This window comes from Varroa jacobsoni, unplaced genomic scaffold, assembly GCF_002532875.2.
Source record: "Varroa jacobsoni isolate VJ856 unplaced genomic scaffold, vjacob_1.0 scaffold_634, whole genome shotgun sequence".
In the NCBI taxonomy this organism is placed as follows: domain Eukaryota; kingdom Metazoa; phylum Arthropoda; class Arachnida; order Mesostigmata; family Varroidae; genus Varroa; species Varroa jacobsoni.
The window spans coordinates 126417-144400 of record NW_019213536.1 but is presented as its reverse complement, the minus strand read 5'-3'; the positions used below and the strand labels follow the sequence as shown (position 1 = coordinate 144400).

The 17984-nt window shown below is 40.4% G+C and overlaps 1 protein-coding gene and 1 long non-coding RNA gene across 4 annotated transcripts in view; one reads left to right on the top strand and one right to left on the bottom strand.

Annotated features, from left to right (window-relative positions):
- Positions 1 to 5866, top strand: part of LOC111262197 (uncharacterized) — a 20093-nt gene extending 14227 nt beyond the window's left edge. Inside the window, exons 4-6 of the long non-coding RNA XR_002681448.1 lie at positions 2227 to 2301; positions 2714 to 2833; positions 5136 to 5866. This is a non-coding gene — a long non-coding RNA (uncharacterized LOC111262197). The remainder of the gene's footprint in view (positions 1 to 2226; positions 2302 to 2713; positions 2834 to 5135) is intronic.
- The window catches only part of LOC111262192 (uncharacterized), a 60234-nt gene that overhangs the window by 23672 nt on the left and 18578 nt on the right, over positions 1 to 17984 (bottom strand). For all 3 annotated transcript variants that reach the window (XM_022836268.2, XM_086968987.1, XM_022836266.2), the window contains exons 3-15: positions 17811 to 17949; positions 17567 to 17653; positions 17313 to 17374; positions 12879 to 13020; positions 12087 to 12208; positions 11447 to 11704; positions 10580 to 10764; positions 9986 to 10125; positions 9728 to 9882; positions 7017 to 7154; positions 2608 to 2821; positions 2206 to 2435; positions 1868 to 2073 (exon numbers count right to left, since the gene is read on the bottom strand). In XM_022836268.2, the coding sequence (XP_022692003.1) occupies positions 1868 to 2073; positions 2206 to 2435; positions 2608 to 2821; positions 7017 to 7154; positions 9728 to 9882; positions 9986 to 10125; positions 10580 to 10764; positions 11447 to 11704; positions 12087 to 12208; positions 12879 to 13020; positions 17313 to 17374; positions 17567 to 17653; positions 17811 to 17949 (2078 nt within the window). The remainder of the gene's footprint in view (positions 1 to 1867; positions 2074 to 2205; positions 2436 to 2607; positions 2822 to 7016; positions 7155 to 9727; positions 9883 to 9985; positions 10126 to 10579; positions 10765 to 11446; positions 11705 to 12086; positions 12209 to 12878; positions 13021 to 17312; positions 17375 to 17566; positions 17654 to 17810; positions 17950 to 17984) is intronic.

Here is a 17984-nt window from a genome sequence, read left to right as displayed (position 1 = left end):
GTTACTGCATGAATTGCAGCATTTGTTCCGGCCAACAGCGGTGGCAGTGAACGCATAAAGACCTGTTAGTTTTAGCAGACGATATAGCCTGAATTAAGGAACCAAAGAAAAGAAAGCCCTGTGGAAGCGGCTGCTGATCCCCGAATTTTCGTTGCCACTATTGGCGCGGTGTGGTGTTGTGGCTAGCTGGCTGTTGACGGTATCAGTTGTGCAGTTGATCGGCTTCTGATTTGACCTGCATCGCTGACGTCCCACAACCAAGAGGGGGTATTGGCGGCGACAGTTATACACAGTATCTGAAGTCCACCCACCTACCAATAAATCGTAGCGCTGGCTCATATAGCCGTTGTCGTTATCACTACGCTTTTGTCAATTCTAGCTCATAGAGCTTCTGCTGCTCTATATAATAGGCGCAATAAATAAGTCTGTCACAACGGCAGTAACCGCAAATGGTAACGACCTGCATCTGCAAACCCCAGCCCATGATACACTCACTATAACAGTGTGAGGTTTATATGTTCAGTGCACAAATTCTATACATAAAACATATCTAAAGATTGATTTCTTTTAATTTTATGGCCAGTACTGCAGCTAATCATTGCTTCAGACCGTTAGCCTCGATAAGAACGACCGGCAACTGCGCCAGGTATCAAACCTAGACTCCTAATAAGTGCGTATCTAAATTCGTAGAAAAAAATGTTAGCATTAGATTATCATAGTAGAACTTAGATGTATGTACGAGTGACTATACCGGTTCATAATCTGTCATATTTTTGTATCTATCTATAGGTAGAGAGGAGACCTTTCGGACCCTTTTCGATAGCCTTGTAAGTGATAGCATGACAAATAAAAATTTTTGAATTAAAAGTGTTTCGTTGTCTATGATAGATTACCGAATATCCGGCTATGATAACATAAATGAATGATAACAGTCGTACATCATGGAGGTAGTGACGATGGACTAAGAAGAAATGGTAACCACACTCTTAGAGAACGGTGATTTAAAGAAGTGGGAGAAGCAAGAAATAGAAACAAATTGATAGAAAATTTTGTAAGTCATAGCACAATAGGCATGGTGCCGTAGCTATTGGTTACGACCGAGTATAGGTTTCCACAATCGCAACAAAACCGACCATTTTTAGGTTGTTGGCAATTGACGCAGGTAACTGGCCTCCATGGATCCCTTAAAAAGGACCTAAGCTGTACAATCACAGTTTTTACGCAACGGATTGTCAAGTTTCCCCAATATTCACTTAATTTCGCCATCTTCGATATGGAACTTCTACGGATCTGAAACATCCACTAGAATTAGGGTTGGTCATTAATATTTCATTGAATTTTCATGCAAGTGGCATTGAAAAGTTTGCCGATTATTTCTTTTCGACAGTAAATCACAACTAACTGTACACCTGTTAATAAAAAACAATTTCCATTTTTTCTTACGTATATCTTAGCCACATCGGGCTAAGGGATTGATAAGGCAAAGAACTTATCTTTTAGCAATTGCTCAATGCCATTGGCAAATAACTGTCATGATCCGCACATAGCGTGGGGGCCATCTTTAGGTATCTCTTCTCGGCCCCCATAATAGCATAGTTGTCTCTGAAGTTTTTACGACTCGCTGGTTGCGGGCGCTCTTGCGCTCCTTTGTTAACTACTTGATATCACCGACTTATTGCTTCGAGTTGCTCCCACCAAACACTAACGAGAGTGACTCTTGTTTAACTAAGCGCCCCTTCACCGCTTTCGCGAGTTCGTTCATATAAGTAGCCTCATAGTCATCTGTTGTTTATCGCCAGAATCGAGCATCTAGCCACGTACAGGAGCATTGAATGTAGAATATGACACTTGAAATGGCTGTACTCACTTGAGAATGTTGATGTCTCATGACGGGTGATTCCGAATGATCTGAACGGCTCGAAGCGGCCGGCGGCTGAACGTGCGGACGACGCGCCAATGTTACGCAGGACACGCATGTTGCGATAATCAATAGTTGGGCCACCAGCGCGACAGCCAGACACGCCGTAACCATCGTGTGGGGTGCACAGAGCATATGAGCGTCGAATACGGCCGCTAGGATCCAAATTGATTTTTTATTTTATTTATAATAACGCAAGCGGTTCTTAACGTTCAGTGCAATTAAAATTGAAACAGTATGTTTTCACAGGTTACTTAAAGAGCTGCATGTTCGAAAGGAGTGCTCACATTTAACTTTGTTTCCCGTAGTGGGCACAATCGCCACGTCGTCCGGGGAGCGTCCAGGTGGTACGATGCCCTCAACGATAATCTCACGCTGAAGAGGTAGGTCGGCCATCATCGATGGGGTCGGTGAGGGTGAAGGGGCCCCAGTAGGAGACGGTGTTGGCAACATTCTCATGATTGATGGAGCCGAATGCGCACGCTTCGTGCGAGTCACTGCAGAACGTTCGGACAATCTTGACAAAGGAAAATGTTATATTAGACTCTTAGTAGAAAAAAAAAGGCCACGTATATATGCTTTAATGGTGTACCTCTATGTCTCGTCGCTCACACGAATTGCTATTAATTAGAGTTTAATAAATTTTTCTGTAAAAACGGTTTATGTAGACGTTTTTTGAATGATATTACCTAGGGAAGCCTGGAAGATCTCTGAAGTTATGTTCTCTGGGATGATCTCTGTCTCTTACTCCTCTATCGGAGAGGCTATGGATATCGTGTAATGGCCCTTTTCCAGGTGACCTCTGAGAACAGGTTGTAAGAGGACATTCATGCAGACAAAACTGAACCGTAACTTGAAATCGAACAACGGTATCACCAGCAAACTTAAATGCCTCAAACTTTCCTGTGAACCAGAGTAAGTAGCATAATTTTTATAAGTTATATATGTAAAAGGGTAGTGGTTATCTAGTGTCAACTGTGAACTACCCTTCACTAATTTTCCCATAAACAGAGTTCTCACGAGTATGCGGCTAATGTTGTGTATCAACTTACGTACATGTAATAGGAACATCTATTTTAGCTAACAAACAAACCGGGAATCGATATTTTTGGACGCTGTCAAGGTATAAATGACAAAGCTTGTGAGTGCACTTTTTGCATCATATTGACAGCTTTGTATATAATAGAAAAAAAAAATCGAATTCGATTGATGACAAAGCTCAAGTTATCCTTGCATTCTCTATCCTTCGCGCTCTTGTCTAAATAACAACGCTGTAAAGATTTCTTGTAATCGATCGCAGAATTAACAGCTATCCCATCATTGTTGCAATGCATCAGTTGCACTTATATGTACATTGTATTGTTATGCCACTGGTTGTTTTTTTGGCTTACATTATACGTATTTGAGAAGATAATCAAACGATGATGTTTAACACGTTTTAGCAATAAGGCATTAGGGCAATTGGACGATGGACGTATTTCTAAGTAAAATTTTGCGTTATGATGAAATATACGTATAGAGATGTCGAGATCTACGTCATTTAGTGCTGACAGACAGGTAACAAGTGAACCTATATGTCTTTAAATAAGTTATCGGTATTAGAAGCGTGACACTTTTTTTCAAAAAAAAAAAAAAGCTAAATGAAAGCGAATCCATATCATAACACAGTACAGGATTGTCTGCAAGTTCACTAGTTAAACGTGACAATTTTCCTATAACCCCTTCTCTCATATCTCCTACGGATACTTTGTTGTTTTTCCGTGTTTCACAATGGAATCTAAAAAAAAAATACACTTAATTACTTTGTTTCATTATGAGCACGTTAACACGACACTGTTGTTTAATGGTCCATCGTGGTTATTAGGATGATGCAATAATGGCATTTTCCCTTTAGTATCGACTCAAGACACAGCGCCTGCGATACATTTGTAAAAAAAAAGCAGGGCATTATACCTATGTTTATAAATTCTATCCACGTATAGAGCATAAGCATGCTCAATGTATGACTTTTTATGCGAATTTTATGATGATAGGATCATAGCAGATTTAGTTGAACACAATTTTATATGAGCGATTTTTGTCGTTCAGCTACTGCAAAAAGCTCAAGCAATTAGCTCGTAGACAGAACACGAATAGAGGAATGGCTCAACCAGAGAAAATTGTCCTGATTCTGTCAATGAACTCATGAGGTACGTTAGCAAGTGTTCTCACATGAAAAATTTCTACCGTTGTGATACAGCCTCACATCACAAATAAGGCTGATTTAGCTAAGCAGGTATAGAAAAATAGGTACAAGTCCGCTCGAATTGTACCTCAACAATAGACGAGAGCTGATTTCAGAAAAATAGCTCCACGCAGCAGAAACTGGAAAGCTAGTGAAATCGAAAGAACAAATAACGTTCGATATGTTCACATCAGATACAGATCAGTGTTTATATACAGTGAATGATTATATAATTGCTCTCTCAATTCAGCTCAAAGACGAAGAGGTGCAGAAAAAGTATATGGTTAATTAGATTTCCTGCACGCTCATATTGATTCGTTGGTGCTCTGATTAGTCCTAATCGTTATCGCTTTTGATATTTTCTTATAAATTTAGTTAGAATTAAAAATACTCTCGTATCATTCTCTCTAAAAACGCTATCTTTCAAACCTTCTGATGCTTCTGAGTTTTTGTTCTGGGTGTGTGTTAGGCGTTAGCTATTCCGTAAACACATGTTCAAATGAGGGAAAAAAAAAAGGCAAACATGGCGCAGGTGGGTGATTCTGCTAAATGTGTTAGAGCTCATGGCCTGTAGTGCAAGTAAGCACTTAAGGGGTCGCCCACTGTTTTTGCTCGACCCTAGTAATCCTCCGTAACGTGTTTATTTTTACTCTGATAGTGAAAGATTACTTTTGAAAAGTGGAAATGTGAACAGAAAAGTTTTTTATTCTTCAGATCTGGTCACTGTAAATATGGCTTACCGAGTACGTTATCAGGAGAAGAGTGCTGATCCCTGAACAAATTGTTAGTATACTTTAGTTTCAAGATTAAGCATTTTGCTATCGATAACGTAACGTAACGTAACATTATTACACGAAATTGTGTCGTATCTCATCGTTATTTATCAACCTTCTCCTCTTTTCATTATAATAGCCTCTTTCGACAGAGTGCAGACGAGGAGCCTTCATTGATTGAAAACATGATAGTTAATGTACTTTTTGTTTCTTATTAAAGTGTGGTGCGTTGCTCAGCGTGTCCAGTCTACCCTTCTTTGCATCGGGCTTCAAATATTCCAGCAACGAAGAATCCGTTTCTCTGTACTATTTTCTACATATGAATTACCATTGTGTCTTTACGAGTGTCAACTTCTTTATGAAACTTAATTGGACTCGACATTGGGTTCGTGCTGGGTGATCTGCAACGGGAATGGCCAGACCGCTACTTTCCAATGTTAAGGATGCTGCAGCTAGGAGTAATACGGTAGAGACACTATCATTTATTTATATATACTTTTGATGGTCCTGTTGCTACTTCCGTGATTCGCTTCGACACTTGGCGTTGTCGCAGCACAAAAATGCAAACAGATAAGTACCGTTGTTTTTGACTGTAGTACCGTCTGCGTGGTTCACTCAGACCAAACAACTTTACGTCAACAGAACGGCTTTTCGCACAATTTGCAAGATAAGCCTATTAGCCAATGCGTTCCGATCCGGAGCGATCTATATAATATCATGATTTACATTTTTGTCCGGATATTTCTCTCGGATCCCTGAAGGCAGCACAAAACGGATGGGATAAACGTCCTATAGAGAAAGCGATCTCACAATGCCCCCCATATGCTGTCGGGAGCCGTTGGTCTGAGTAGAAGCGCAAAAAAACGACGAGATAAATTCCGCTGGGAATGTTGTACGGAAGATGAACGATCCGTTTAACCTTAATAAATAGTGTGCGAAGTCGTTAATTGATCTAACCTGATGTTGTCCGATTACGCTATCCAATACCAAAATCTGGAGGGGATTATAGGTACGGCTTGAGTCAGCTATGCAAGCAGTCTGACAAAGGTCTGACTTGCAGAAGAAAAGCAAAAATAAAATAGAAAAGTAATTTAGTAACAAGCATCCGAAGTAAATCCAGGAAAATTAGAAGTTGTTCTAATCTGTTCATTGTTTATATATTTTGGCTACCATTGAAAGGTGGATCAGGTCAGCCAAGTAGTACTAACGTTCTTTTTAGTTTTTAGGCTTGTAATCGAATTTGTGGTCTGCGCAAGTGACTAACTATAGTGACACAGACTTTTGATATTCCATAAAGTGGGATGGCAAAGACGTACTTGCTTATTTCGAAGAAAACGTTGCGTACTGATTCGTTGAAGGCTCAAAGTATAATAGGCCCATGTAAATAACGACTATATATATATACCATCCAAAAATTGTCAGTTATAGCCGGCAGGCCGGCGATTGAAGCTTGACAACGCCGTCCCAGCAGTTCAGCTTCATGAAGGCTTAGATAGGCAGCGCTGCATTCGGAAGCCAGCGTTTAGAAAATGGAAATTTTGCGGGCGTCATCTCTTCCCATGGGTCAAACTATTCCAGTGGTGGTATCAGCAGTTGGGTATTGCAAAGTGATTTGTCACCACCAATATTCCATCGTAAGCTGATGTACGAACAAAAAAATTGTTTGCCGTTATAGAACTAGAATGTGCACAAGCTCGTCTTGTACGCGTTCGTCGGCTCTTATGCAGCACTGGTTTCACGCAGTACTATCATTCTGATCGGGTACACCTTTCTCTGCAACTTATTCCTGAGCCTGATACTTGTTAGCTACGGCTTAGACAATACTACAATATTACCGACACGATATCTGTTATAGTTTAAATAAATCCGACGCTTTTTGTACAGCAGTTCGGCTTTTGGAAGCAAGTAGAGTGACGGGGGGAGCTCTAATGTGATGCACGCGATTGTCGTTTCGGGATCGAAAGGCGCCCACGAATAGCCACTGCTACGGCCGTTGTTAAACGCCTTGCTGATCAAGTGCACTCTGCGCGTTGACCAAGAACCGAAGGGTAACTGCAGCACAAGTGGCACCAGCACAATCCGTGAAATAATGCCAACTTACCTATAAGCGCCTTGCCACGAGCGATCCTTTTAAGTGACGGAAATATTGAATGATCGATTGGGCATCCGGAGTTGTCGAGCAGCGTGATCGAGTCGTCATTCCTACCAGACGTCGCAACCAGGTCACGAGCGTAGATACCTGTGGAATTGAAACAAAACTGACTTTCGTATATGTCACCTTAACGTATAGCTAGTTGATAAACGTATATGTATGTATCCAGCTACTTAGACAGGCTTAAGAGTAGACTGTTCGTTGGCGATACTGTGAGACCACTGAACCAAATTGAACAAAAGATTGAGGACCCTAGCACTAAATACAAGCGGTCGGCCATCGTTGCGCCATCGTTTGGAACTTCCCATCTATTAGGCAGTGATGCAATAGCAAATAGGTCGTTGCTAAGCATTAGTGTTTAAATTATGATTTACTTAATGGCAGTGTTGCAACTTAAAAGTTGAACTTATTTAGCTATAATACAAGTAATTATTGCGATTCAAACAAGGTGAGCGTTGTAAAAAAAACTAGTGTTCTTAGACTAATGATTGGAACACCGATCGTGTGATGATTGGCATCAAAGAAGAAGAATAAAAAAAATGAAGCAGTGATTTATTGTCAACCTAATCAATCCAATTATGTATCTCAGAAAATGTTAGATCATTGTTGTTTAGTCTTATAGATTACAATAGCGCTTCATATACCCACTTCAGGACTCTATGGTTTACTTAAATATATACAAAACTGGTACTGGGAGGGAGGGATCGATCTAAGATGAAAGGGCATAGTATCTACCTATAGATTAGCGAAGTTATCGTTTTCGTACATTCATTTGGACTTCACACATTGGTTAAAAGGCACTACTTTGCGTTAAAAGTGAACTATTAGCCCGTACTTTCAGCGTGAAGCTTCTAAACTGTGCCACGTTCAGACTTTAGACAACTTAGAATAAAACAGCTACAAATAGATGAACAAACATGGATGTGCCAGAATACGTTACGTTGAAGGCAGACCGGTCAAACTTTTTCCCAAGCAGAGATATAGAAATAAACCGTCTACATACTAAATGTGATTGGCCCTGGGCCAGAAATCGCTAGTTAACCTGTGAGAAACTCATGAGATGCTAAGTAATACTTGTCACAGGAAACACCTAGAAAAAGGTGCTATAACAGAACCAAAAACAAAATCAACAGCGTGATGGGCGATGCAGCCGGGGAGAAAGTAGTAAATATATATATATATATATATATATATATATATATATATAGGCGTCGTGTGCAGGATAAGCAGACTGTGGTCATACGTCCAGTGCTGTCCTGAACGGGAACGTGAACCTGCGTGTGTCCGAAATATATCTTCTGTTAATCCATCTACGTACATGACCTTTCCCAACAATTGGCAAATACTGCATTGAATGAAGTGCAACTAGTTAGGTAGCGCAAAAAACGGTTCCTTATTATTGCAGATCTGTAAGCGTTCGTTCCTAGTACAAGCATATGCATATGTCATACGATACTATACGACCCCCTGTGAGAGAAGCAATTACTACCGTCTACCCCCACAAGCATTGTACATGAAATTTGTTACAGCCCTTATGTTTTTGAGGACGCATTATTCAGTATATGTGGAAGAAGCAGCTTTATCTACTCGACTCGATATATCGCTTTAGGCATACACTGAAGCTATTTTCTTCGTTTTGTCAATATGCATACATCTGTAGTACCATATTTGTCCATTGAGAAGAAAATGTTGAAGAATCAGATTATCGCATATTTCAAATAATATGAGTCGCATCGAGTGAACGGTCACTTAGGTGCGTTAAACTTGCTAGCATGTCAACATTCAGATTTAAAATTGTATGTAGGTTCTGCAAAATTGTATAATTTTTTTCATTATAAAGAAGCAAATGCTGGCCGGGCCCATAAAAAGGGCCAGATGCATGGCTTCAAGCGGTAGTGGACGAGCAGTTACGAAAAGTAGCTATGACATCGCCAAGAAACCTAGCGTCCGCCATGCAGTTATTGTGGGCAAAATGGTTACAAAAGAAAAAGGTCGATGTTTGGCATATCGATCCGTAGAAAGTTGGTGAGCGATGAAAAGTGCGAGATCACAGGTGACGCAAATAAAAAAAATGTGTTCTACACTCTAAGGCTAATGATGAGAGCTATATGTTTTATCGAAGCAATGTAAGTTACTGTCGCCTGGCAAAACGATTGATTAAAGCCTCTACTGTCAATCGTTCACAAAATTACGGCGAGATGCCGAAAAAATCGGTCGGATTTGTGGCGAAAAGGGCGTCGTCGTTCGCTACTACAATGCCAAACCACATACACGTGTAGCTACCGGGCGTCAATTAGACGGGAGAGCTTTAATAGGAGATTTCAGTACATCAGCCGTATAGCCCAGCTTTTGTATTGTCTCGTTTTAGCCTTCGCAGAGCTCCCCTAATGGTATTCACTTGGTTGCAATGGAGAAATGCAAAAATCACTTATGACAATTTCTTGCCTAAAAACCGCAGAAGCAACGGGATTATGGAATCACCATTAGAAAAAAGCAAAACGTCATACCGGCGCATATTTAGTTTAATAATATAAAATGATAGTTTGTCGTAAGATTTCTTATCGAAGCTCTTCCGCAAGACGCAACTGTCGTCTTATAGGGTAATAACAGATTACTAAAAGTACCCACAGTCAAATAGACGTAACTGAGAATGTACGTACCGAAAACGGAATCGTCATCAATCTCGATGCGTAGGTAAAGTTCATCGCCCAGTTTCGCTCCAATAATATCTGCCCCGTTGCGGTCCGTGATACGCAAACGTATGTTCGGCGATGGAGCAGTGGCATTTACTGTGCCGGCCTGTACACTCTGTGCCCTATGCGTGTACACAGCACAGAACGACGTGTCTAACATTAACACTTGTTCAAAATGGTAAAATCTATAAAAGTTATCGGTGTATGTTATGATGCGACTCTTACCCCATCAAGACTTTATAGGTGTTGGTGACCGTTTTGTTCACTGCATCGAAACTACAGAATAGCTTAATGACGCGATCGCCTTTTTGCTGGATAAGTGGATGATGCTGAATCACTATGGTCGAAGTAAATACGCCGTCCTCCTACCACGACGATGAGGCCACGAGGAAAACGATTCGAAGACCGAAGATTAATAAAGCTAATAATTACTTATTATATAAAATAGACACGTACAGCCATGCCCTAATCAGCAGGACTAGGAAGAAACACATCTGTCTGAGGTATTCCGATTAGTTTGCATCTAACTAAAACGTTTCGAACTGAATCGTAGGAATCCTAGTTAGCAGAAGCGTAATAGTTGCAAGCCCTAGGTTGCAGAATTTGTATCTAGGAACGTACTTGACGAGTAGAGTAAAACTGGTGACGTAACTAACGGGAGATGGAGTTTGGGTTCCTTTTTTACCTGTTGGTGCTTTCATATAAAACTGAATATAATAGAACGCTTAAACTGTCTCTTGTCGCACATTAAATAAACACTGTAAGATAGTGCGGCTCCTTTATCCTTAACAATTTTGATAACTGTGAACGCGGCCATACCTCCGTGTCGACTCCACACTGTCTGCTTCGCAAGCTCATAGCGAGAGTGGTAGATCGATCCCCTCTGCCAGCGACCTCGCAATCTCCTGGGGGGGGATTGTCCACCTTTGAGTAGATCCGTCCCTCGAAGGGTTCCAGAGTATTAAGCGTTAGCACCATGGCCTCTTCGTCACAGTGCAGTCGCACTAGAAACGAGTTAGAGCGAAAGTGTCACCCGTAAATTCGTTATAGATCTGTGTTGTTGATTAGCAATTGGTGAAATCTTTTTTATTTACACGAATGGGGCCCACACTCTGCCAGTAAATGAGACCGCTTTTTGAACTATGACGTTTTTTTAGCAAAAAGTTGAATCCGGCCCTATAGCCTATCGGAAATAGATGTTCAAACCCTTTGCTACATTATCTCTATTACTAAGTGCTATTCCATGTCGTAACACCTATGGCATCTAGCCCATTCTAGCCTCAGGCTCAGAGCTATTTCGCACGATAGGCGATTTACGTGATAAAATATGAGGCTAATAATTGTATCGGTTATAATGAATTCTATAATACAAGACTGAAAGGACAATGATTTAGATTGTAACAAAAGGCCTAATGATGTACCTCTTTGTGTAAAATAGAGCAAAATAATCACGTTATTTCAATCTAGCTAAAGCTATTTACCTGAAACCTATAATTAGTTAGCGGTTTGTCTGTGCAAGCTTGCTCTATAGTATAATATAATAGATGCGATTCATGTATGTAGTAAATCAATATACACACACTAGCTTGTTATTTAACAAACATGTGTTTATCTTAGCAGATCGGTGTGATATTATATATGCGGATTGACACATAAGAACCACATTGGCCTAGTAGTTAGACTTACGATCTAGACAATTGGCCTTTTGGTGAAAGGTCACACCCTGACGTGCTCGCAGAGCGCTACCGCCCACGGATAAGGTATCGTCCGAAGACAGGGCACATAGCGCTGCTGGCGGGAAGAACGAAAAACTTCGACACAAAAACTCTTTACAATCGTCACAGAGCGATCGGCACTGCTCACTCGAGAAGGCAGCCCGAACTTGGTCTGCCCTAAAGATATCTACATCCTTACGTTGTTCGTAGTCACATCCATTAGGGCCGTCTGTATAGGAAAAGAAGGTGTTAAGTGCTCAATGCCCATGACAAGGCAGCGACGGATCATTCTATGAATCAACTATGTAAGATTTCTCTTAACTCTTCTATCTAGTCCTAGTCATCTGTAGCATGCGGTTGTCGAACAGTCCAGAGCCCGATTGGATGAGGTTTATAAGATCATTCATCAGTAGACGATATATTGCACTAACAAGTATGGTACGTAAAATTTTAATAGTAGTGATATAGTCGAGCCCAACCTCTGTGGAGCAGTATATTTTGTTCTATTTGATTTTCCTCTTCGGTGGATCTAAGCATATAATAAATAGATAAAGGAAACACTTCGTCTGTATGTTCAGGTTTATGCTGCAGTTTGAATCTTTCATACTCACGAGAAACACATTGATTTTCAAAATATTCAACATTTCCGGCTGGCCTGAAGGAACTCGGCTGTGATCTTCGGTCTTCGGTTGACAAACGACATTCTTGAATTGACGCGTCGTATTCACCCGACCTTTAAGAAGTAGAAGGGTTCAATTGTACGCGAAATTCGTTTTATCTTTTCGCAGCGCTCATCTTTGGCTTAAACGTAACATATTGCCCAGACAAGCACGATACACACAGATAACGAATAGAGTTTCAGGCATGTTGAGGCAGAGCTTGCGGTATCTTTCCTATTACATAAATATCCTTTTTGGGATTCTCGAGCAACCTAGGCGTTAGGGATTTGTCATCAAATTTTTTATACCCATTAAAGCCTACTGACAACGACCTCGTTAGCATATATGTTCTGTTATGTAACGTTACTTTGAAAACTTCTAAGTTACGGTAGACACCCATCGGTAAATTACCACTGAAAAAGTTTAGCCTTAAATCATAAGTTCAGTAGCCTTCGTACGCTATACGAGCTTCGTTTGTGTTTGAGGTGGCACAAAGCAGGTCGATTGCGAGGGCAGACTTTGACGTAAATATATCTAAAGAGCTGTTTTTCTTTTGTTTACCGTAATGCCAACTACATCAGCCATCCAAAAATGTTTTAACGTAACTTGACCTTGACAATAGCTTTTCTGACCGTAAGTAAATTAGGAGAAGACATTCGCTGTTCGTTAGTTCGAAAATTGTCGTGGATCGCAAGAGTCAGCTATTTAAACTAGCAGATATAAAGGTACTGAAACAATTCTCACCTGCACGGAAAAGCCTGTTCGTGAAGGCACAGTTCTTCACAGTGTTTTCGATACTGAACACCCCCGAGGACGCGGTTGTCAAAGCCAGATAGCTCCTTGCCCACTACCCGTTCCATGACGAAAGCCCGCTCACACACTGGACCTGTGGTTAAAATGGTGGACCGTGATAACAACGACCCTTGCAATGAGTCGTTATGTAAAATATCGTACCTTTGTACCAACCTTGGCCTAGAGATTGCTGCTCAATGGTGACCTACAACGTTGTTGATCACACGTACTGTTTAATATCCACACAGTTCGTGGATACATTTATATACAAAGCTAGCTTAAGTTATTTCATAATCAGTTTAATTTAAGAACTCTTTTCGCAAATATTACTATCTTATTTTCAATCGAATTGTGCACCATTCCCACTGTCAATGTGTTCGTGCCATGTGGACGGTAATTTATTTACCCGGCTGCTGCAGGAGTCGCAGGTAAAAAGTCTCGAAAATCTCCTAGGTTAACTTGTCGAGATTTCAGCAATTTCTCTATCAAACTGTTGTCGAAATGAGAATATTGTCTAGTGGATAACAGAAAGCTCCAAATAATCACTCGTGTACTTTTTAGCACGGCAACCGTTGCAGTGTGAAATCTAACGTTGTCTCTAGGTAGAACTCTATAGTGTGTTCATAACTTTCGCCGCCAGTCTAGCCATAACCAGAACTTCTGAAGCTACGGTGGATAACATGTATTACGAAACCAAACAGATGGTGATGCTCTGCATCCGTTCAAAAATGCGACACACTGTGATTACCGTGAAAAATTAATTTTTAGCACAAATCACAGCCCGATATAAGGCTGGATTATTGCTGCAATATGTTTATTGTAAACAGAAGAAAGAAGATTTTCACTTTTTTGTTATTTTACTACTCGCTTAACTCAGGCGGCACCTATTTTTCCATTTTGTTTAGTATATTAGTTTGACTGACGTAAACCGGCATGGCGCTTTTAAATACAGTAAACTTGTAAAATGGATCAGCTTTAATAGCAGATTTCAACTCTTTCGTAATTTACGTTCGCAAGGGATCTTTTGCGAGACTCAGTTCCCAGTCTAAAATGTTTGAATTAACGATTGACGGTGTTTCTACTCATAGAATCATTATTCATAGAAGGTTTATGCGGCAAGCTATTTCGGCACCATAGTTCAGGGCAGTCCCCCGATTCGCAAATTACTTGATATCTCTGACCTTTTATAGCTCACTGAAATTTGCCTGCAGAAACTCTGAATGGCTGGCAATACCTGAGTAAATGCATCTCAAAAGTAAAGAAAAGTATCGGGAATTGTCGTTCCGTTAAAAAGTAGCACCATTTTCAATATGCGCACTGACCGACGTAACATACACACGTACATATATACTAATCACATAACTATAATATGTATGTTTATATATACATCCAATAAAAGTGCTGGTAGCTGCCCGATAATCACGCCTACTAGGAACTAATTAGTAGCAACGTACGAAGGAGTTCAGGCCAAATAGGCCTAAGTTCATAGCGATTGAATTTGAGAAAGCCAGCCTTTTTATATGTGAGGAAAAGTAATTAAGATAATTAGCTATATTTGTGCTAAAGCTACTTGAACATCAACTGCATCTTAGGCTGGTTGGCAAATCTCGCTTTTGTACTTCCTGCGGCACCATCGCGTGCTAAAGTATAGTGAGGTTTTTTTTGCACGGAGAGCCTTCAACTGGCCAATATTTGTTATGTTCCGAGTCAGTTTAGGCCGTTCTTATGTTGCAAATTCTCTTTGATATGTTGTCACCATGTCGAGGATCTAGAGATTTCAGAAAACAAAACGTTGAAAAAAAACCTATGCCTAACACGAAAAACCCTATCCTCCCCTTTTTTGGAGTGCTTACTGCGAACCTCTCAGAGTGTCAAGGGCATCACGAAAATTCATAAAGTAATCCAAATAACTTAAGATCAATCAAAATTGCGCTGAAGCCAATATATGGCGTATTTCTACCATGGAAGTTAACAAAAGCCGACTTCTCAATGTTCCGAATGACTTCATCTCTCACAAAAACTAGTATATATATATATTTTATAAAGTATTTTCTATTTTGTCAACTTAAATTTGCCAATTGGTCGGCAGTTGTGGCGCGTATCGACTTGAAGGCAACGCTGTCTTAATAACCAGAAGGAATAAAACAGCTTAATTTGACTTCCTGTCATTGTCAGCAACCGACGTGGGATACAGATTTAAGTTGTACTCGATCTATTAGAGGAACATATGCTAGTATAGTTGCTCTATTAGAATGTATATACATATATATGCATATATATTTTGGGAAAACGCAAGTTTTTCTAATACGTGTCTCTATACGCTAATTGTTAAGCTTCTCGGCAAATTTTACTGGATGAGACAGACCGACTGGAAAGGGGTGGGGAGCGTGTATATAAAAGCGCATCTTCCGCTATAGCTTTTACAGCGTTAGATGACATTAGCAAGCAGGCAAACCAATGTTGATGGACCTCCGTTACGTTTCACAATATTGGACAACATTTGCGTTCTGTCCGTTTTGGGCTGTGACGCCGGCTTCTAGATGGCTATATGGATAGCTTCAAGTTGCGCAGGAAAGATTCCTTGAGATGTCTGAAGTGTACGCAATTTCGAGACAGCTCAAAAGAGTTGTGAAGGCTAAAGATGGGTAAATTTGTATGACACATAAATGTATAACATTAGTCTATGGAAATCCTTTATGCTATTGGAAGTGTCACTCCGACTTTCGAACATTTCGCTATAACTCATATCAGTGCTCCTTCGAAGGTCGTTCTGAACGTTCCCTGATATCACACGGATCATCGTACATAGTAGAGTACCTCGTGCCCTAGCTGTGCACCGATGGAATTTATTTCTTGCGCACATGCGCGACCCTGTTCGCATTCACTGTTGTTCTTCGAATTAAATTGTTTCTTAATTTGATGACATTTTGTTTTCAAAATAGCCAGCCGGAAAACTTTTCAGTGAACAAAATTGAAGAACTGTGCTCCAGTAATCTAAGCTGGCATATAGCAGTAGGCGCTTTGAACGATTAAACCTCTCGTTGAACCATACTAGGGACCCGTTAGTTTCAGGCCCGCTAACGATACATAACGACCTACCCAATTCGTCTATATAAGAAAAGCTATTATTTTATGCACAGCACTCTAAAAGAATAAGCTTCGTATGGACTCTGGCCTGTAAACAATTTTTCTTTAAAGCGTTTCATTGTGCATAATGCAGAAGTGAGTTTCTTCAATGTAATCTTGTCTTAAAGACTAACATGCGTCCCGCTGAAGTTGCCATACCGGCTTTGAACTTCACCGAGTTTTATGCTTTGTGGCATATGAACGTAATCGATCAGCTGAAAATTAGAGATTTGATACGTATAGTGTCATATCGGTGTGCGTTTCTGAAACAGGCGTACAGCCAAACTATACTGTAACAGAGTAGAAAACTGTTGAGCATTGGAAGCCACCAGCGGACAAATATTCTTGTATGGGTTGAGTGTGGGATTCGATCCCAGCGACCCGACTTTTTCGCCGAGATTACCATTCATAACTTTTCTATTCTTTATTACAAATCACCCCGGAACCTCATTGGTTAGTTATTAGTTGTTACATTACTATGTGAAAGGATGGTACGATGCCAAATGGAGCTAGCTATCTTGATTTAGCAGATCAGCTTTCAGACGCTTACACACAACGCTTAGAGATATGTAGAGTCAAACAGAACTGAAGATCGCGTCCGTTACCGGGATATACGACTAGAATACTTTATTCCTTTTGGTTTTAAGTTGTCTTATAAGTTTCTTTTTTTAGTAAGTGGTTTCAAGTTAAGTATTTAATATGATGCCTAACAATAATGAACAAGTTTTCTGATTGAATTCATGCTGATTCGTCTCCACACATTCGTGTACTCGTGCCGCTCACTATCTCCATAGAGTTTCTGTGAGCTTAATATTTACATATAGGCTGCTCACTACGTACACCGTCTTCATGTGATAATAAAAGCCCGAACCCTTTCTGGTATATGAGAAACTAAACCTGATAAGTGATTAGCTTTGAACACCCGTGAACTATAGTAAATGACATCGTTGTCAAAGTCTTTAATCACTAGAACAAGTACATACAGATATTTCCACATATTTATGTATGAAGATTCGTTGCATATGCATCTCTAGTGAAAAATAAGGGGCTTGTCATCATATACCCTATCTAATGGGTGGGTGGCTGGCTGGCTGGCTGGCTGGCTGGCTGGAATTATCTTCGCTGCCGGCATCAAGCTTAGACTACCTCATGATTAACTACAATGCATATTGTTATTTTAAATAAAGTAGTTTAGAATGGAAAACATAAATATCCTTTCGTGTTCTCAGAGTCTGTAACAACATTTATGCAAGCACGTACCTCGTACACACATTTTCTCAAAGTAGTTTGCTCGATCTGAAGCAGGGAGCAGCTTCTCACGCCTGAAAGAGATTTGGGTAAAGATAATTGCCTGTTGCTGATCTTTGTTCATTTATGTCTTGCGAGCAGAGGCATCGTTATCCGGTAACTCACGAAAGGTCCGCTGCAGTAGGTATGCACGGCCTCACCTCCGATCTACCCTCAGAACTATTTCAAATAGCATTACGTTGTAGGGTGATTGCCGATGCGTTTACCTGTTAGCGGATACAAAGCTGGCCGCAAAACAGATGTTTCGATCGTAGTTTACCATAACTCCCATACATTCGTTTGATTGCTGACACCTGAAAAAGATATGATCATGACAGGTGTATCGATCAGTATTATTAACTAAATTTAATAGCTAACTAATTATTTACCATAGAGGTATTGGAGGGCCTATTCACTAGCTCTTTAAAATCTAGGTGGAATGAGCACAGGCACGATATGCCACTAAGCAACCTTTTGATGCAATCGGCGGTTGTTCCAGAGTTGTTGTCCTCTGAAAGACCGTACATTGGCGCCAATCTGGAGTGCGATGGCTTATAGCCGACGATTTTTTCGAAGGTCGTTGTTGAGTCCTCCGGACAATTCGTTTGAGCTGTAACAATCAACCAATAGAATTTGGGATTTTAT